General features: G+C 39.5%; 2 protein-coding genes across 6 annotated transcripts in view; both read right to left on the reverse strand.

The window, feature by feature from the left end:
• The window catches only part of LOC138058928 (3'-5' exoribonuclease HELZ2-like), a 72,201-nt gene extending 64,982 nt beyond the window's left edge, over positions 1-7,219 (reverse strand). For all 5 annotated transcript variants that reach the window (XM_068904391.1, XM_068904390.1, XM_068904388.1 and 2 more), the window contains exons 1-2: positions 6,795-7,219; positions 595-936 (exon numbers count right to left, since the gene is read on the reverse strand). In XM_068904391.1, coding sequence (XP_068760492.1) covers positions 595-841 — 247 coding nt within the window. In that variant the 5' untranslated portion in view covers positions 842-936; positions 6,795-7,219. The remainder of the gene's footprint in view (positions 1-594; positions 937-6,794) is intronic.
• Positions 7,220-11,835: 4,616 nt separating this feature from the next.
• The window catches only part of LOC138058929 (3'-5' exoribonuclease HELZ2-like), a 67,849-nt gene continuing 57,463 nt past the window's right edge, over positions 11,836-22,221 (reverse strand). Inside the window, exons 37-41 of the mRNA XM_068904392.1 lie at positions 20,037-20,354; positions 19,071-19,289; positions 16,816-16,972; positions 14,344-14,511; positions 11,836-12,729 (exon numbers count right to left, since the gene is read on the reverse strand). Coding sequence (XP_068760493.1) covers positions 12,626-12,729; positions 14,344-14,511; positions 16,816-16,972; positions 19,071-19,289; positions 20,037-20,354 — 966 coding nt within the window. The 3' untranslated portion in view covers positions 11,836-12,625. The remainder of the gene's footprint in view (positions 12,730-14,343; positions 14,512-16,815; positions 16,973-19,070; positions 19,290-20,036; positions 20,355-22,221) is intronic.

A 22,221-nucleotide genomic window follows, 5' to 3' on the forward strand; every position in this document is an offset into this window, starting at 1 on the left:
CGGTAATCTACTCCGGAAGTCGTATGTTCACTTCCTACTCAAGGAAGGGTTTTTCTCTGTCGTCCTTGGACCATTACTAGGGCTAACGGTCAGATAGGATGGATTACATGGAATTAAAGCTAGCACTTGAATTATACAGAAACAACCATCATAGTGATTAGCAAATAAAGTATGCCCCGAAATTTGGACATTCATAATGCTTTCCTTGCCAACACTATTCATGCGTCTTTGCACCTTGGCCCGCACTTGTTTTCTTTGAGCTTGCATCTTTGTTGGCATCTCTACGTTATCCAATGTGAGTCCACAGTTGGCTGTAGTGTTAAAACAGCATCATCTTTAATCGAATCAAGTCCTTTTGCTTTCTCCTTTTCAGTGTAGTTTTGAAGTCCTAAGATTAAGCGCCCTTCAAGAACGTTAACGGCATTGACCCAGTATTTTTAGCCAATTTAAGTGTTGTTTTCAATAACGTTTTACTCTAGGCATGCGCAGTATGCGTCAACATATTTCATGCTGTAAGGCCTACCATGTATGTGCCACGACTATGGAGAAAATCACTCGTCGAAAGGAAAGTGAATGTCTTATTTTTTAATATACCTTTTTTTCGATCTTCTTCCCAAGCTATTCTTTCGTTTTCACCATGTGCAAAGGTGCACTTTTGCCCTCCGGAACAAGTCTGTCTGCGTTTGAATTGCCAACAGAGTTGATAGGAGCCCAATACCCAAGTCGGTCTTGGACGAATTGCACTTTTAGCAATAGGCAGTTTATGTGCCTGTGTTTGACGGGATGAAGACTTGGTGTAATCACTCATTGAACCTCTCTCAATGTCTGAAAACGTAGGCATCTTAGGGCGATTCTGCGGATTTGCTCGATCACGTACATCACCAGGACAGGTTTGTATGCTACATACACTACTGGCGTCAGAATCATTGGCTAACTCTGGATAGAAAGGAAAGAAATATAATGAAGTTTACAAAAAATTGTCAAACTGTCTTTAACCTCTTTTACCATTTATGTCGCAGAACTACCGACATACTAACTGCGCCTTTCAATAACATGCGGACTCTAAAATTCAAAGCTCAATCGGCTCCTCCCAGCCTCCGATTATATTGTCTGAATTGTGCTCAATGATTTGATTTGATTACTGTACGCTCGAAAATAGTCGGAAGCTTGGAGTAGCCGCCGAACATTTGATTGATGGTTGCGAAAAACGCATTTGTCGGTTGACCTTTGAATTTAGGAGTCCGCATGTTATTGAAAGGCGCAGTAAAGTCAAATCCGCACAATTTGTTTGAAGTAGACTAAATTCGCGATGGTGTGTCCCATGGCCGACATGAAGACAGGAATGGATCAATCCCCTTCTTCAAAGCATTTTTGAATGGTAAAGAACTTTGGGAAATTTTCAAAGGAAAACAGCAGAATAAGATTGCTACAGGAAAGAGAGTTATCTCAGCAAAGAAAGATATTTGAAGTTAGGGGAACCTTAATATTTTTAACACTGTTCAGTCATCAGTTGGAGGTAGTGTGGCCCAGTGGTTAGGGCGCTTGCCTTGAGATCCGGAGATCCCGGGTTCAAGATCCTGGTAGTCCCTGGTTCAACTTCCCAGCTGCACTTGTAAATAGCCAACTGGTTTGCCTCCGGCCAGTTGGGATTCTTAACAGTTGTTGTTGTTATGTTCCGTCGCTTCGTTGTGTTTAATTGGCCCTGAAGAGCCCCTATGGGGAGCGGTCATGTATTGTGTGTAAAACATCTTCGAAAATCCCCGGATAATTTCTGAGGGACAATATTTGCGAACTGTCAGATGATGAACTGATTCTGAAGCTGCTGACGTCGGTTTTTAAAAAGGAGAATAGTGCTTTCAACAAGGAAACACCATCAACCAGCGGATTCGCGTTAAGAAAGACAATTTGGGATTTGCCCAGTGGATAGCACCACTATATACAATGTTAGTTCTTCTTTTCGTTCTTAATTTTATCTGAAGAAGGCCGAACGGCCAAAATGTAACGATGGCCAGTCGGAACAGTTCGGAGGCCCTCCCAGGGGTTTCGGGAAAAAAACAACATGGATAATTAGAACCCAGGAACAGGGGGGATAAGGACGACAAAACATCTTAGGGAACAAGGGAACATACTAAACCATTTTAGGGATCAAAAAGCGGAGAACAACTAGTTTGGAAGTAATTTCGGGAATACGGGAGCACAAGCAAATTTTTAAAGGGAACTGTGCAGGGAGAAAAAAGGAAAGAGAAGAAAATAAACCAATTATTATTTGTAAGCTTCAAATAACAGACTATGAACAATGACAGGAATAAACTATAAATAAAATACAATCATTAGCATCCGGAGATAGATAGAGCGGTTTTGAAATGAGTGTCGTAAACCAAAAGCATAGTAATTACTTTAACCAATCAAAAAGGACGGAAACAATCCAGTAAGCCAATCAAAACTCGAAGTAATTACACGTAGCCGACACAAAAGGCGAGAAAATATGCAAGCGCGAGCCACAATTGGTTTTGGTTTCACTTCTGATTGGTTGAAAAAGTGGCGCGAAAACTTTGAACCAATCACTGAGTAAAGTAGATGCAAAACCAAAGTAATTCGCTAATTACTTTCGACACTCAATTGAAAACCGCTCTAAGTACGAGGATCACTTGTATCTTGCGTCCCCACTTCAAATATTCGGATAATAAAGTTACATTTATTAAATTGGTTGTTTCCCTTGGAGGCATTTTAAGGCCACAAAAAGCACAAACAAATAAACCAGTGATATAAACGAACATGAAATATTTAAGAATCAAGACTTTTTGCGGGAGGCAAACCAGTGGCTTTGGAAGCGAAGCCGACAAGTTAACAGAGACCAACCCCTTTTTCACTAAGATGGTGCGCTAAAGACCGATCGACGTTATTCATGCACTGGTAACCGGCTTCAGTGGTGATGACCACCGATGGACGTGCGGTCGCCCGAGTTCGAAACCGCCGGAAGGCTCGAATTGTGATGTCCTATTGTGATCACTGCCGGGCATTTAGTCTATTTAAGATCTTACCCGGCTTCCAGGCATAAAGCCACAGCGTTCATTAAAAGCTTTAGGTCACCTCGATTTCCCGATTATCTTCCCAATATCTTCAATAACAAGAGCTTACCGTTTATACCATAAATTTGGTGAAAACGGAAAACAGGCAAAAGCCGGAAGGCGCACAATATTGCGTGAGGCTCAAAAACTTGAATTCATTCAAGGCTTTTGATCAAGGCCATTGCCCGATATCTTCAAGATAAAGATCTTACCAACTGTTTATACCACAAAACATATCCTAATCAATGATGAACCAACCTTTGTCAAGAATAACAATCAAAATGATATTCGTATTTCCTGATGCTAGCATAATCAAAGTCGAATTTTTATGTGACGGATAACAAGATTAAAATGAAAGATAACACTGACATGATTTTCAGAGTTCAGAGACATTCTTTTGTCTGGGATTATGATGAAATTCAAATTAGATACTACTCATCCAAACATGACAATTTCAGCACGAACTACAGCATAAAGAACAAACATACATGCAAAAATTGATTGATATTCAGTTATATTAACCACTGAACTGAATTTAGATATTTCATCTACACGACGGAAGAGGTAGCCGTGTACTTTCTTCATCTAGTTGCAGTCGCGAATCACTGGAAATTTCAATTCAAGTTCCGAAAACTTGAAGTGAATAGAAATCAGGGAGTCCGCGTGACAAAGTAGATATACATGTCTGATGATGATATGACCGCCAGCATGAAGAGTGAGATGGTAGCATGGGCTAAACACTGATCGACGATATTCACTACGTACATAGGGAATTTATACATAGCTGCATGTTCGATATTTATTCAATTCAGCGTCGCATTGCCACTTTATCGACATGATTATAACAAGACATTACGGAAGTCTCAAGTCGTTTAAAAATCAACACTGCAATTTCGACAACCCGCCATGACTCGATAACACCGATAATTCTGTGTTCTAGTCCTACCAAGCAATGAATAGATGTTGGTTTTTTCTTTACGTCTCACGGCATTTATAAACAGGTTTTGTAAGACGAAGCCAGCAGACGGTTATGAATACAAATTTCGACGTTTCAAAGACAATGATACAGGTCAGTTATATTTTAAAAGCAGTGCAGGGATCATTTCAAAGAGGAAGAGCTAAGAACGTCCGGCCAAGAAAACCAAGCACATAAAGGGTCTTTGCTTAACCGTTTAAGGTGCATTTTGCATGGCAGTGTATGATAAATAGCAAAGCAAAACAATAACCAACAAAATGGTGAGGCTAAACACCCGAACAGGGCCCGAAACGTTCCGAGACTTTTCGAGAAACAATTAATCTCCTGGGCCCCTTTTCTCGAAAGTCCCAATAACTTTTCGGGTGTCACAGTCCCCTCTGTAACTTAAGAAGGGAAAGGTTTTAAGTAATTCTCAAAATCATTTTACTTTTAGTTATCTTGCAAACATATTAAAAGATCAGCTCTTTAAAATTCACAAATGACTTTTCCGGCCGCAAAAGCTATCTGAACTTATACTTTTGAGAAACGGGTGAATCACACAGTCACCAGGACCTGTCACTTTTAGGGCCGAGGGGTGTCACAATTTCCTCTGTTTCTTAAAACATGTCTTAAAGAATGGAGAGCTCAGTTTGGCCATTAAAACTCGAAAATCACTTTCTTTCGTTACCTTGATTTTGCATGTTGAAAGATTAGACTGTCAATACAAGCGGATGGCAATTTCGGACTGAAGTGGCTTTTCTTACGCGAGAAAATTTTCGGTACTCTCAAAAAGCGGCTCCAGCCTCGAGACTTGTCGGATTATTTCTGCTGCCATAAATCTCTTTGTAGAACGCAGTTCTTTAGTTTATCCTGTCTTGAAAATATTTTTCAAAGACCTGATTTATATCACAGTTTTACAGACGTCTTATAATTTCATCATTTTCACAACGATTGAACCCGACACTGAGGAGCCAGAAGGTTCACAAGACTGCGTGAGGCCGAAAATCTTGAATTCATTACACAAAGTGTCTAAATGGCACTGTTTAGCGCTTCGGTTGTAAGCCAGTCGCTCGCAAATGCTATCTCTCTTCCTTTTAACTCTTCCATCTCGTCCAAACACGTGCTTTATGGCTGTTAGCGATTTCGGCGCCCGAAAAAAAAAAATCATTTGAAACCTGACTCTTCCGGTTCAATTTTCCCCACTCCCCGGGCACAGAAGATAGTAAACTGCCTAGGGTTTGCCCGGGGGGGGGGGGGGGTGTTAAAGTTCGATTTGATCGTTATATTAGCTCTATGGTTAAAAATGCCAATGGCTAGCACCTGGCCTCACTGGTTATGAGCAGCGCTTGACGTGCGGTACCGCCTGGAGGTTTAAGTTTCTAAGTCTCACTGCCGGGCATTTTGTCCATTTAAGTCCTTGCCAGGCTTCCGGGCATAAAGCCACAGCCTTCATTAAAAGCTTTTGATCACCGCGATTGCCCGATATTCTCAAGAGTAAGAGCTTACTGTTTATACCATAAATTGGTGAAAACAGAAAACAGGCAGAAGCCGGAAGGCGCACAATATTGCGTGAGGCTCAAAAACTTGAATTCATTAAAGGCTTTTGATTAAGGCCATTGCCCGATATCTTCAAGAACAAGATCTTACCAACTGTTTATACCACAAAAACATATCCTAATCCATGATGAACAAACATTTGTCAAGAATAACAATCAAAATGATATTCGTATTTCCTGATACTAGCATAATCAAACTCGAATTGCTATTTGACGGATCACAAGATCAAAATAAAAGATAACACGGACATGATTATCAAAGTTCAGAGACACAGGAGACACTGTTTTGTCTGGGTTTGCGATGAAATTCAAATTAGATACTACTCATCCACGTGGACATGACAATTTCATCACGAACTACAGTACAAAGAACAAACATACATGCAAAAATTGATTGATCTTCAGTGATATCAACCCGCACTGAACTGAATTTAGAGATTCCATGTACCCGAAGGAAGAGGTCGCCGCTGAAGTCGAGAATCACTGGAAAGTTCAATTCAAATTCCGAAAACTTGAAGCGAAAACAATTCAGGGTGTCCGCGTGACAACTTAGCCATGTCTCATGATGTCATTCAAGACCGCCAGCTGAACAGTGAAATAGCTTACCTAATTTCATTGTTGATCCAAAAGAAGAGAAGGAACGAACATCAATTTTCATCACTTTTAAACGAAGCAATCCTTCTTAAAATAAACCTTATGAATCTATTTCTCCTAAGGAATGAAATACTCGGCCCTTCCATGTTCTGTCATGCGAGAGAAACAAAAATATTTTTGTCTATGGATGATGGCTGGTAATGGCAACATGATGTGATTCCACTTTGCTGTTCGTTAAGAAAATGAAAGCTTTAATAAACGGTTTCAATTGAACATAACCTAACCGTCTAGAATAAAGAAACCGCAGCTGTGCGGAGAGTTTTCTCGTAAAAAGAACAAAAATAATTTACCAATCAGAACGCACACTCGATTTGCATGGCTATAGTTTCTTCAATTGCGGCGAAGCTAAGAAATCAATTTATGCAAGGCGAAGACTCAAATCCAAATTATGGATTTTTCATGGATATATTGTAATACACTCTGTGTCATTTTCATTAGTTTTGCCCAGGCAGGTACAGGTTTCCCTTCTTTTTAATTCAATTCAAAAATATGTTGCGAAGATGCTAATATAAAACTAATTTAAGGTTGCCTTATGGAGATAAATTAAACCTATGGTCTTACCGATTTTTACACGCCGATCTTTTCTTCACCGATCTCTGCGGGAGCCCGGTTATAACAAGGTTTTTTCCCAGTACCAGCAGACCGAAATTTGTGTTTTCAAAGCTGAAGAACAAAGGCAACATCAATAGGCCATTTCAGAAACGTGAGAGGACTGGGACGAGTTTGGTTGTTTTCCGTTTGTTTATAAAACTAAGACATTCAAATGAAAGATCAACCAAGTTTCAGAGTCTTTACCAAGAATAGATGTATTTAGAGGAGGAAAATGGTGAAATAATATATCTTCAAATATCACCTAAAATAGAGAGTTTGTATGGAATGGGTAGACAGGCCACAAAATTATAAGGGTTTGTATGGGATTTTGCAACTTTTGCAAGTCTCCCATTTGGCCAATTTTCCGTAGAAAACTCTCAAACTTGGCTGGATAGCTTTTCATTTGGTAACATTTCAGTTGAAGAGTTAAGATTTTCAATCTAAGCAAGTATGAGAAACTCGTTCCAGTCCTCTCACGTTTCTGAAATGGCCTATGAAAGGAGACTCACATACGTACCGAATCCGCTGACCATGTAACGACGCCGATGAACTCTTTTTGGCAATACTTTCTTGGGAAGCTTAGAGACCTGGCTCCAGACCGTTGTTCAATTCTGCTGTTCATAGTAACATTTCGACAAGATAATTACAAAGGTCAGGAGCTCATCAAGAGGAGCCTCTATATCCTCTAATTCCTTGAGTCAACCCTTTCCCGAGTAAATTTTTTTAGGAACAGGTTTTTCCCGCGAAAAGTATCATAACTCCCTTGACGCTGAGATAGCTCTGTTTTGATTGACTTTTATAACAGTGGGCGTGCTGAATGTCCCAAGGGAGATTGGCTTTTACAACAGTGAGCGTGCTGAATCTCCCAAGGGAGGTGTTCTATAAATAAATCTACTCGGGAAAGGGTTGACTCCGAGGCCAAGTATGGGAGATAGAGGCTCCTCTTAATGAGCTCCTGCAAAGGTTTAATGAAAGTCTCGTGTAGGTCATGATTTGAACTATCAGACATCATATCCAAGACCTTTTTTACCAAAATTATTTTACTTTGAACCCCGGGGGGTGGGGGACTTGATATATCCCTGGGTGGGGAGGTGCCGGCGCGGCCCCTCATACCCTGACCGTGTTTAAGACAAATATCGCTGATTTTCCTACTCTGTTTAAGACAGAATTCCGATTTTTGATACCCTGTTTAAGACATTTAACCCAGTTTAAGACAAAATTTGATAAATCGATACCCTGATTAAGACAAAAAATGATAAATTCGATACCCTGTTCAAGACAAAAATCCCGAAAAACATACCGTGGCTGACCGCACGTCCCCATTAAGGCCTTGTAAGGGAGTATCCCTCCGGGCTTTGAACAGAGTTGCAGAACGATGTTCAAATAGCAAGTATTTCCCCTTCGGATTCAGTCGGAGGCTTTGATTGTAATAATTGAGATCGCTGATCACAAATGAAATTCGGACAACCGAGTGACCATAAATAAGCAAATCCACTTGAAAATATCGGAGCACAAGAGAATTATCGATTTTCTCAAAGATTTCAATTCAGTTGAAATGAATTTGAAACTGTCTGGGTTGAAATAACTAACACTAAAGCTATAACTAGTTTGTGTTGCTGTACCTATAGGCACACCTCCTTCAATCCAGCACTGTTCAATGAACATCGTAAGTCAACGTTATTAGAGAAAAAAAGAGCATCTTCATTATGGTTGATTTTAATATATAGATTAATCCAAGCCTAAAAGCTGAGTTCCCGTTTCAAACCCTAGAAAGCAGCATAGTGTTTATGGAAATAATTATGCTTTGGCATAAAGTACAAAATGAACGGCGTCATTTACAGTGATCAAACAGATCAAACACCTAGGAGCTGACAACAGTAAACAAACAAGCCTTGCAAACAACTAAAATTGAAATTACACGCACAGTAATCTCTTCTACAACATTTTTCGTTTGACTGACAATCTTTCCTCCCTCTCTCTTCTGTTCAGAGCAAAAGCAAAAATCTTTACTAATTAAAAGTCAACCTAAAGTGAAGGAAATTCACTTTCAAAGTCAAAGAAAGCCGCTCACAACTGGACACCAATTTCACACAAGAAGCCTATAAATGTGATTGTTGAAACATGTCAGAATCTTTGTCAACACGGAATTACAAACGTTTTCAGGCCTTCTTCCTTTTTTAGCTAGTTTTACAAACTATGTGAGGCAGCGAGGCATATAAGCTTATTATTAAAGAAGGAAAACCTTACTAAACGTACCTGAAAGCTAACAGTTGTAAATAAGTGTTTTGTCTCTCGCTCTATTTCTCTGAGCTTTACGATGACTTTCATTAATTTTTTTCTTCTTCTCCTTCCTCGGCTTCTCTCCAGGATTTCTTCGCTTAAACTTCTCAAATTTCGTCGCCTCTTCTCCCGTGCTCTCTCTTTATCCCATCGCCTTTCGCTAATATGATTTCTCACCAGAAAAACGCGGGTTGCCAAATGCAACGCAGCCACGCGATTTCCCGCCAAGGAAAATTGCCTGAACATTCCCGTCCCCAGAGGCTGTCCTGCCTCCCCACCTCCACCCCGACAGTCTGTACGGGCGGACGGACAGACGCACGTACGTGACGTGATAACCAAAAGTTCTCGCATGGAGTAGATTTCCCAAAAAATCTTACCCATAGTGCTCCGCTGGCGCGCCTCCGCTATTAAACTCAGGGTACTAAATTGTGAAAGCCATCCTCAATTCAATGATTTTCTATTAATAATGGTTAATTCTTGTCTTCTTCCCTATATTTTATAAGTCATTAAACTTAAACATTGAGCGGGTAAATATTCAAGATGTTCAAACGGTTGACTCAAACCTGTAGGCATCTTCTCAAAATTGAGGTTCTATGTTAAAATTGATATATTAATAATGCTTTGTTATTCACTAATCTACCCCTTTCCCACTTATCGTATTCAAGTTTGGGGTATGGTATACCCAACCTATCTAAAGTCAGTGACCACCTTTCAAAAATGCGCTCTCTGAACTAAGACTTTTTTTTTTGACACTGAAACGCATTCAAAACCATTTGAACCATTTGTAAGTCTCTTAGTCTTCTAAAATTTCTGATATAATTCATCTTGAAATTCTTTCTTTTGTCTATCAGTGGTTTCATAAACTAAGACCTTCATGTTTTGTTGATTATTTCAATCCAGTATCCTCCATTCATTCATATAATACACGTCAATCACAGAATGATCATCATAATCTGTTTCATGGTAAACTGAATCGGTTCATACTACACAATATGGAATTCGTTCTCTCCACTGGTACCAACCTCTGGAATTCATTGTCAGTTAATGTTAAGCAAATCACTCCTTTTTCTAGATTTCGTCAAAATATCAAGAATTCTAGGACTGATTGTTATGATAGGTAATTTTCATAGTTTTCACGATACATTATCTTGACCGCGAAATTACAAGATGTTCAAACTTTCTCCCAGCCCTTTAGCGGTTACGTAGGCTTCAAAAGCTTGGTTACCTAATTGAGCCTGGTTACAATCTCCTACAGGTCTCACAAGAATGTAATCCTAAAACAATTTCCGAGCGGATGATGCGTAACCACGTGATATTCGGCCCTTCGTCTTGTTCACGTTTTAAGGACGGTGCCCACTAATTCAAAGGTATTTTTGTCCCGGTTTATGATTATGCAGATCTTAACAAGTGTTATTGAAAAGGCAAAAAGAAAATTGGGGGTAACCACGCATTTTTCAAAGATAATTGATGAATAATATTTGTAAAAAGCTTTAAAATACAAAGCAATGTATGGCATTCTTTTCCACATTGAAGCTTAATTATCTCTCAAAAATGCATGGTTATCCCCAATTTTCTTTTTGGATACCAAGAGTACTTACTAAGATCTACTTTCTCCGGACAGTTTTAAACCGCGCAAAAATATCACTGTCTTGGTAAGCATCACCGATAGGAAACCCGAGTATCTCGAGATGCGCAGAACGTATGCGCAATAACATTAGTAGGCACCGTCCTTAAAATAAGACAAAATAGCCCCACAACACAACTGAATCATGAAAACAGCTTCTGAACCAAGCGAACAACCATTCGTAGAATTTCAAAGTTAGTAGATTTTTTTAAGAATGTTCTTTTTTCGTTATGGGTAACCAGTTTACTAACTAGCCGGCGACTAAGTTAAAAACTGCTACCGATTCACGCTCGCTGATTTGTTGTAAATTACACGACAAGGTACCAATCTCTTAACGTTGTTTCCGCCGAAATTTGGGCGGCCGGCGAAGAAAAGCCCTGGGAACAAGATCGCCAATCTCTGAAAGAAAGATATCAGCAAAAAACTGCATGTTATTGCGTGCATGCATGCATTCATCATGCTTGTTCAGAAATTGTATTACTACCTTTCGCCTGCTGAAAAAGCTCAATGCTAGTCGTCAACGGTAGGAAATTGGTTCAATAAAAAGGAAATCTCGCTTAACACACAAGGTGATATTGAAAGTCAGTTATGCTGGAATAGTGTATGGAATACTTTCTACTAATTTTATGCGCTGATGTCAGGAAGGATTTTGTCAACGAAACCATGTTTTAACCTTGTGTTTATCTCTTCGATACTGCAAACTCTTGGCTCCTGTGAAGATCTTCTAAAATTTCTTTTAAAATGTTCTTTAAAACTTCGGTAAAAAGACTACAAAGACTGACCCCACCTTTTTAGCTGTTGGGTTTAAGAATAATCTTTTAACAAAGGCATTGAAGAGGCTCGACATAGAGCGAAATTAATCTGCCAAAACCTTTTTTAATACTTCTTCTTTTCACCGAAGTTTTAAAGAACATTTTAAAAGAAATTTTAGAAGATCTTCACAGGAGCCAAGAGTTTGGAGTGTCAAAGAGATAAACACAAGGTTAAAACAAGGTTTCGTATTGTATGGAATGCAACAGTCAAAATCAACACAACGGTGGTAAGAAACCAAACTGAAAGAAGACAACCCATCGGCGTTTTAAAAAGAGAAGTGTAGTTGACTAACAATTTGAGTTTTTAATTTTTTAATATCTTTTTATCAAATTCCAAAGAAATTTTTTTCTCTAGCTCCTTTTATTTCTCCAAAATATTTTAAAAGTTCATTGAAGATTTTCGTACATCTCCCGTTGGTGCGGGTGGCTTCTGTTACAATATACAAAGAGCGTTCTGACTCAGGTCGAAGCGAGTTAAAATGTACGAGTACAAATTGCCTCAGAAACCTTTAACAGGCGCAGTAGACGCAACTGCTTTCTTAAATCTGGAATAAAACAGCTAACCCCAACGTTAAACATTACTGCATATTTTACTTCACTTACTGGTACCAGTTGGTAGTTAGACACGACTGCATGCTAAGCTTCAACCCTCGGGTCACATCTGCATTCATTGTATAGCTCGAGCTCCTTATTCCACAATTTTGCCGGGAGGTAGAATATTGATGCTCTTTTTGAAACTCACAGAGTCAGTCAGAATTAGGTTGCTAGACTGATTTCCCGCTCACTGCGTTAACAATTTGAGAGTGGCTACAATGTCTTCTTTAAAAAAGATTAAAACTTTTGTTCTTTTTGCGTGAGAAATGAAAAAAAATTATATGAAGTAGTGTCATTAAATACTTTAAATTCCTTTTAAAATGTCTTCAACATTTTTTCCTTGACATTTAAAAAAGTTTTGCATATATTCATTTAATCCATTATTACTATAAACGGCTACAAATTGTCGTAGGGTAAAAATAATGACACGCTAGCTCTGTCCGCTTTGAATTGTGACTTGACAACAACGTGCTTTTTCATCAAGGGAAAAATCAGTTCTTTGGCCAGTGAGATTCCTCTACCAAGCATTTCTTTTCCTCGTAAAATGTCAACAACTTCTCCCACATAGGATGATGCTTTAACAGATGCTTATTACCTGCGGAGAATTATATAAGACAGTATCATGCCAGAAGTGATAACCGTTTCATTTCCATCTAATTAAGTCAATTATTCCCGCAATATAAGAGAGCCGGACACCACACCATACAACGTTTCAGCGAAGATCACTGATGCACAAACTGACATTGGTATTGTATCTAAGAAAACGGCTTGCAAAAGGCTATTTCCACTGAACTGATTGCCTGTTTCATAGTGAGACTTCTCAAATGAAAACTAACTTTGACTTGCATTAAAATGCACAACTAGTATCTCTTTGAATGGCCGGTTGTGTGTTCTCGCTTTGAAACAGAGGCAAACCGCATCTGGAAATGTGCAATTAGATCGTGTTAACGCCCATTATGTACAAGAAATGGCGACAAAGTCAGCATGCTTCAGTTAATATTAAGGATTCCTTCATTTCGTTGGATGACCTATCTGTAGCGGAAATCTTAATCCGTTTAGGAGGATGCTGGAAATTTTTTTTTATTTGACGCATAATACCGATAGTTTTCTTTCTTGTTTCTTTCGATAGGGAAGTGTTATTAGGAGCAGGAGGTGGACTAGTTCTACGATTACTCGTTTTTTTTTTCCCTGTTGCCCGCGTCATTATCAGACAGATTCAATTTTTGGTCTTAGCTCAAACAAATTTAACAACAACACAGCCAATGGATTCAGTCCAACCGCAACTTAGGGCTTGGTGCTTGAAGGTGATCAAAATTGCGAGAGTTATAAAAATCACAGTAATAGACCAAATCGACCATTTCAATGTTGTATCCAATTCAAATCTCCCGGGGTTAAGATTCTTTGTGTATTGTATTTGGAATTCTAACGTGGAAGAAAACGTTTTAGAGGAGTTTTCAAATGACTGTCGACAGTAATTACGCGATTGCAAATGCTTCGCTTAGTGATTGGTTCAAAAATCTCGCGTCAGGTTACAGCGGTTTTCAGTTGAGTGTCGTAAAATAAATACCGAAGTAATTAATTCAACCAATCACAGCAGGTGCAAACAGCGCAATGAAACAATTTAAATTCGTAGCAATTCAATGTAACTTGCTGAAAGCGTGGGAAAAATCGCGCATAAAAGTCGCGATTGGTTTTGTGTGTCCTTCCGTTGATTGATAAACTGGCGCACGGTTTTTGAACCAATCACCAAGCATAACAAAACCAATCGCGACTTCAGTGCACGCGCGATTTTTTCCGCGCTTTCAGTGGCAAGTTACATGGAATTGCTACGAATTCGGATTGGTTCATTGCGTTGTTTGTATCTGCTGTTATTGGTACGAATAATTACTTTGGTATTTTTTTACGACACACGAAAACCGCTATATTCCCAAAGGGTAAAATAGTGAATTAATTGATTTAGCCCATTGTGACATAAGACTTAAATTAACTATCAGTGGGTGACGTGAAGTGCTAATTTTCTACCCATATAAACCATGTGAGCGTTAGCCCTACTACATATATGGAAATGAGCCAACACAAGGACAGAGAAAAACTCTGACCAGGGTGCAACGTTTGCAAAAACGTAACCCTTCCTTTCCATTGGGACATAATACACATAGTTAAAAAAAAGAGGTAAAACGAGCGAGATCTTCTTTTCAAGGGTATTTACCAATAATGCAAAGTCCTTTTCGAGCTCGTGTGAGGCCGACGTTCATTTGATGCTCATCCGTTAAAAACCCCAGGTGTTCTCTGAGCCAATGTTTGGAAGGCTCTGGATCGAGATCATCTGTCTTCCCAGAACGAACCAAGGACAATATGACGTAATCCCATTCACTTCCTATGGCAGCAAATATTACTAAAAGTTAGAATTTGTATTATAATAATAATAATTATAATAATAATAATAATAATAATAATACAGACGATACCTCTGATGCAGTCAGTTAATTGAACTAGCTCTCCAATTGTTGATGAGGACCTTGAGGACGGTGCCTACTAATAGGCCAATTCGGAAAATACCATAATACTCTTTGTTTGTCCCCCCAAATTTTGCATAGACATTGTTTCAAGTTTCTCTTGGGACGTACAATGGTCCCAAGAGAAAACAAAAGCAATGATGCTTATTCAAAATTTTGGGGGACAAACAAAGAGTACTATGGTATTTTCCGCAGTGGCCTATTCAAAGTATTTTTGCGCGGTTTACTGAATATGCAGGAAAAGCAGATCTTAACAAGTATTATTGAAATCCAAAAAGGAAAATTGGGGGTAACCTCGCATTTTTTGAAGATAATTAATCAACAATATTTGTAAAAAGCTTTAAAATACACAGCAACGTATGGCGTTCTTTGCCAAATTGAAGCTTACTTATCTCTGAAAAATGCGTGGTTACCGCCAATTTTCTTTTTGGATACCAAGAGCACTTGCTAAGTTCTGCTTTCTCCGCATAGTTTTGAACCGCGCAAAAATATCCCTGTCTTAATAAGCAACGCCGATAGGAAATCCGAGTATCTCGAGATGAGCAGAACATATGCGCAATAACAATAGTAGGCACCGTCCTTAAATAACGGGTCAACGATTATCGTGAGATTTCACGATATCAAGAGTCCATTACCCAATAGTAAGAATCTGGTATCAGGATTGTCCCCATCAGCGTCAGAAAAGTGTTTATTTTTAAACCAAGTTTTCCGGGAAAATAAACAGTCGTATACCCGCGCGGGAATGTAAAATCCTCTATTTATAACTGATTAGCCTTTACGTTACTGTGAGTCACATTTATCCACATTAACTAGTTAGAATGATAAATATGACGGCTAGGGCTTTAGAAGAGGGCGGCGCAGGGTTAAACTAAACCAAAATAAGGCCAATTGCTCGTTACTCTCAGCTCCTAGTCTCAACATTACCTTTACTAATTTCCGGGACTTAATCTACAAAACCTGCAACATTGTCATCACCGTAGACGCTATTAGGCTCTGCCGCGTTACAGGGTATCATTGAACACCTTTTCGGTGGTTATAACTCTCAATGGACGAAAACACGAATTGGGTTCAAACTTGAATTAGTTGGCCAAGTTTATATGGACTTTGAACGGCTGCGGCTTAACCCTTTGCCAGTTTAATTGGATTGAGATTGTCAAGATGATAAATACTTTTTACTAACAAAATTCGAGGGCCGTAATTTAGATTACGGCTCCCGTTTTTGCGTACGAGGGCCATAAATTGACATGGTGAAAAAAAAAAAGACCGTCAGTTGCTGTGCTGCACGACAAAGTGACGACCGACCCGTAAAACGGCCCAAAGTCAGTGACACACAGTTCAGTATTTGTTGATCAGCAAATGTTGCAGATCTTGTTCAACATATTTTGAGCTGTGTATCAGGCCATTTTGAATGTTGAAGTAGGCAATTCTACCAAAATTTGAACGTTGTTGGACAAAAACAGAGAGGACGTCAGTTCAGTTCAACAGATCGTCTTGAGTTGAACGCCGTTAGCCAATCGTTTTCCAGTCTCAAGAGGCAGATGACACACGTTTGACGCACATTTGTCGATGAGCAAATGTTGAACCGCTCGTCATCAGCTAGGCGTAAAAAATGACCAATTTTCACTTTCAGTCGTGAAAAAAGAACAACAATAAAAGCAAGGTGACACACGCTAACACCAACCCGGTGTGGCCAACATATCACGCATGCGCACAACCATGCGCACAACCATAATTGGCCGGGTGAAATTTTTCGTGTTTCTTTGCTATGGTTAAGACGACTACACATTTTACCCTGGTACCCAAAACAAAGACACCTGGCGCAGGTCCCGCAGAATCATATTTCGTGAATCGTAAGCAAAGTAAACATAAATTTTTAAATTAGCGAGCCGTACTGTTTAATACGGCCCACTAAACTGACCAATCATGGCTCGCGTGTTATCTGGGAGATGTTATATAATAAAATTTCGAACTGGTGTTAGAAATGTGAAAAATGTATGGGTGCTATCTGGGTTTACATTGGCAAGATAGTTGAAAGTTAAGGCTTCTGTTATTATTATTTTTTAATTTATTCTATTTCCCCGGCACTCTTTCAGCCGCTGAAAAGTTAACGGTTTCGTGCACGTTACGGTGCATGTGAGATGATGTAGTCGCAATAATCTCTTTACCTTGGCTTTTAACAATTGTTGTGACAAGGATGTTTTTGCACATGCCTTCTTTTCTCAATGCAGTGCTTATCCTGTTTTGCTGTTCTCGGTACGGTGTTAAAATGACGACATCAGCTGGACGTACGCCTTTTCTTGCAAAAAGTCTGGCAACTTGTACCTGAATCATAAAAATGATATATGAGAGTAAACGGCGCCATGTTTGAAATGACAACAAAATGACAGGACCGGGAGGAGGGCCTGGTGGGGCCACAGCTCTATCACTTTTCTGCTTCGGTTTCTTTGAGGACTCCAGGCCTGGATTGCTCGAAGCATGGTTAGCCCTAACCAGCGTTACAAATACCGGGGAAATCTTTGGCGTGCTTTTGTGAAACGGCAAGGCCTTTTCGTCTAATAAGGGCAACACTATTTGCCCTTATACGAGTAAATCTAGGTAGATGATAGATCTAATAGTCCTGCAAGGAATTCATTAAATAAGAAAGCGTGAGGCGATCGTTACCAATTAATCACGTCTTAGTGACAGATATCACATCCAGGTGATGAGATGGAAAAAGGTCGCAGAAAGTAGTTATTTTCGTTTCCAAAGAGTGAGCGCTCCAGGGCACGAGAAGTATAGGAGGCTCGAAAATTTGGCCGAAATGACTCAAGCTGGTTGACATTGATTGTCGGTCCAGCCTGGTTAATGTACTGTATTACTAATGTAAATTATTTATCGACATAAAGCTCAAGAGAATTTAACATACCCCTTGACAATGTGCATGTGCAATTATAAATATACATTAATCATATCGTAGACTTAAAATAGTGAAAAGGGTAAAAATTCCTTGAGAGGTTGCGTCTTCGAAACTGCAACCTCTCAAACTGTAGTCCACTCTGGATAACTAACGAATGTTCTTTTTTAATTAAAGAGCAATTTGTAGAGTTAGAAATCCCAAAAGGTCCACCAGTTCTAACCTTTGCTTCGTACACATTAATTTTCGTTTCGTATTCCCGCAAATCGAATACGTTTAGAAGAACAATTCTGAAAGCAGCCTTCGGCAAGAATGAGCACCCGTGAAGGCCTTATTTGCTGCGTTTGAGCCGTAACTAAACGTATTCGTTTATCCGAAACGACAATTAATGCGTAATCCTAGGTTACTTATGGTAAAGATATCTAGAGAATATTACATGGCCGCGCGGGGACATGAATTTTATCTTCGAGCACTAATATTATCTCTCACGAGTGAGCACAGCGAACGAGTGCGAGATACTATCAGCACGAGGTGTGATGGTCTGTTTATTATATGGATACAGAAACCCATAAGGATTGAAACGTGTGGCGCGCGTTCACAGCTTCCGAATATTCAGTGCGAACTGATTGGTTGAATGTTTCAGTGCTAAATACCATATTTGGAAACCCCTCGCTCTTGTTGTTCCAAATATGGTACTTAGCAAATTGAATATTCAGGAGCTTGTTTCCCAGCACACGAGGCGCCGTTACACGTTTCAACCCTTATGGGTTTCTGATAGATACCGATGAAATCATCAGATTAAAAACAAACGCTAAAATACGCATGTTGTGTAACATAAAACTAGATATGAAAATTATGAAAAACAAATCATGATAATAACAAATTGAGTCATAAACACAGAAAAATTATATTACAGCACAAAAGTATCTTTAGCCTGTTCCAGGCTCTCAGATAGTCGAGAAAACGAAAAGAGCTGCGTGTGAAAAGCGAGTAGGGGCTTGGGTCGAGGCGAGGCCTCGACCCAAGCCTCCACTCGCTTTTCACACGCACTTCTTTTCGTTTTCTCGACTATCTGAGAGCCTGGAACAGGCTAAAGTATCTTATAATGAAGGGGAAGCTCGCTTTTCATTGGCTATCCTCACATGTGAAAGATAAAAATGATGTTATCACTACGCGATATGATTTTTAGAAAACGGAAAATCCTAGTATTTAATCAGTAGCTAGATAACATCGACTCGGGGGATAGTTTTATCGACTTTCCAGGAACCCGGGCTCAAGCGTTAGCGCAAGTAGTATGGATATGTTTCCACACTAGGAAAGAGAAAAATCTCTCAGGGTGAGGGTTGAACCCACTGAGATTTCAAGTGCTACAATTATCATAATTGTTGATTCTGTCGTTACCTAGTGCTGCGCTGCCCCTTTCCCTTTCAGAGAACTCAATTATCACAAGGACATACATAATATTCAAATTAAATTTGAATGAGCTCCTTCACTCAATCATTCGAAAAGTACTTCAAGTGTACTTACCACTTTTCTAACTTCTTTCATATTTGCCTTTGAATGTGCATTACTTTGCGACGTTTTTATAGCGCTGGCCTCCTCTTCGCCCTCAACATGACAGAATGCCATGGGAGACGAGTTTTCTGGCCAGAAAGACTGCAGGGGGACCGAGTTTGGCACTGATCGATCCGTCTTGAGTTTTTTACCATAAAAGTAAGTCGAGGGAAATCGGCAGATTTTATCGTGCTGTGAATTAAAATGAAATAATCACGTAATCATCAAGGTCTCAAGTTAACAAAAACCGAGAACAATTGTTCCACGGAGTAGGCTGAGCGGTTGACTGGTTAAGACGTGAGACTCTCAGTGGGGAGAAGACCTGGGAACGAAGTTAATGGAGTTAATACCCCGCTGACCGATGCCAGATTTCTTCAGACTGGTGCTCATTTAAACTCTTCTATACAATTCAAATCATTTGAAGATTCACCTTCCCAGTCCTTCAATATTATACATTCCAACATAGTCACGAAATGAAGTGTAACCAGAGTGTCAGGATTTCGATCATGTCATGAGAGAGACACAGACAACTTTTCACAAAATGGACCGTTGACCAGTACTAAGTAGTACTAACCAGGTTATTACTGGCCGGCCATCTGTGAATGGCAAAAATCATACGCAAAAATCTGAGTGCTTTAATGGCCCAAGGCTCGCACCTGTGATAGGCTGTTACCTCTACTAGTAGTACAGGAGACTCGCGGGAAGTGCACTCTTAAATCAGATTATGAAACAATCGTCCTACATACTGGCCATGGTTGGACTTCTTTTTGCCTCTGTTCAAGATGCGTTCAAAGCTCTTTTACTATTTAAGTTATGTTTAACAGTGGAAGTAATCGTAAATATCAAGGTAATCGGAAAAGCTTCGTCTCTTAATCCCTCCCCGGATCAAAAAGAATTTTTTCAGTTCTTCTGTTAAACAAACACCAAGTTTTTGCTTACCATTCTATACTGTAACTCCAACATCAAGGCTTTTCCGGATAGCCGTTCAAACATGGACACACTCAAACCAAGCGTTTTTGCCACCTGATCCTGAATGACTGGCTGCAGCTGCTTGTGATCACCAATAAGGACTACTTGTCGAGCTCCCGAGCACGCCATGGGCACGAGTGATTCAGGCTCTAGGCACATGCCGCATTCATCCACAATGCATTGCTGAATATTGCAGGAAGTGGCTATTCTTGGTCCACCGGCTGCAGCGCAAGTGCAAAGAACAATGTGCACCCGCTGAAGTGCCCATTTCTCGGCCTCACCGATTAACTAATCAATAAAGGATAATTAACAATTATTCTCTCAAATCGAGGTAAATATTCTGCCACTATTCAACGAGATTGAAAAACATAATTGTTTTAGTATATACACACGAAGTGATCTCAACAACACTCGATCTCAACCGTTGCAGAAAGAAATCATTCAAAGTCAAAAAATTGACATTTCATGCATGGAAAACGTGCAAGCGGTACAAAGCATGCCCGAAAGCGTTTACAGGAACTTCAAACATGGCAAATCTAAATAGCCTTCAGCGTTAAAAGCCTCGTCACAAATTAGCAAAATGGTCATTACCCTCCTCGTCACAAACTAGCAAAATGGTCATTTAACACCGCAGTGGTGAGAGCACTCGCTTCCCATCAATGTGACCCGGGTTCGATAGTTTGTTGGTTCTCTACTCTGCACCGAGAGGTTTTTCTCCGGGTACTCCGGTTTTCCCCTCTCCTCAAAAATCGACATTTGACTTTGTGTTAATTGTTAATTTCCCTTTACGGCAGTGTCCCCAATTAGTTCTCCAGCGCTAAAACGACAACACACTTAAATAAAGTTCCTTTTCTTTCCTTTTTCCTTTCCGTTCAAATCAGCAATCTAAACCAAAAGTCAGCTTGTTAAAACATTTTCACTGTCAACGGCGGCTCTAAGAGGTGAGCGTTGCTTTGTTGTAATAAGACGCGTCTTCTTTTCTTGCAGCCATGTAGAACTCTCCTAAAACTTTTTTTCTGATTCCTCTTTTCCATTTCCTCGATTTCAGTAACAAATTCGTTTTGCTAGGAAAACCCGTATACAAAATAGAATTTCTCCGAGCGAAACAAATCGCTGGCCCTGCAAAGCTGATGATGCTTTTTTCAGTAATGGAGATGATAGATGTGGGTGGTGAACCGAAGTGAATTTAATGTGTATAGATTAAAGTGTAGTTAGAGTTTTTCTCCAGTCCTGTGTTTCGCATATTGTTCATGTTTTTATTATACTAAACATTTGTAGATTCGTTGTAGTATCCTTTGTGCAATAACAGTAGACTCACTGTATTCTATTTCACAAGATTTATTATTTTGGCATATGATCTAGCAAGAGATTATTAATCTCTTGGATATACTTATCAACAAAATTAGCAATGTTATCATTGGAGCTTTTTTCATACTGGGGTGCATCCTTAAAACAGAGTTATAAAACACGAATGTGAGGAGATCTTCTTTGCATGCTGGAATTCAACCCCAGAAAAAAAGTTAACTATTTCCTCCATAGGCATTGCATCACTCCTCAAAATATTATCATGAACAACCAGAAATAGACCTTTTCAGGGATGCTCCTTCCTTTATTTCACATCAATCATCCACGTCATCATCATTTGTATCATGATTGTTTTCAGTACTGGCATTTGCTGTCTGTTCTTCATTCTCAACAAGCAGATTGTTTGAACTATCTGTGGCAGGTTGGCAGACTTTGACAACTGAATTCTAACCATTCTCCATTTTCATTTATTGTGTTTAAAATTTCGAGCCAATTTTGTTGATTTTTTTGCCTTCATTTTGGAATTATTCACTTGTTTTCTTTGGATAATTGATGTGAAACGGCTCCAAAAAAAAGCAGTCGTCTCTGCCACGAACATCGAAATAATGGTCTCATTCCGTGTTGAGCTTATCTTCATAGTATCAAATAATGATGTCCAAGGACTCATTTCACACCAATTTGAGGGACCCGGGCTTAAGTCTAAATCATGGCACATCGATATCTTCTTATGCTGAGCTTACCGTAATTTGAATAACATTAACACACAACTGGTGATTTCTTATGCTTAAAATTTCTGATTCGAAGACACCGGTATCACACATATGAATGTTTGACTCAATTGTGACAGCTG

The sequence above is a fragment of the Montipora capricornis genome, chromosome 8, assembly GCF_036669925.1.
Source record: "Montipora capricornis isolate CH-2021 chromosome 8, ASM3666992v2, whole genome shotgun sequence".
NCBI lineage: Eukaryota > Metazoa > Cnidaria > Anthozoa > Scleractinia > Acroporidae > Montipora > Montipora capricornis.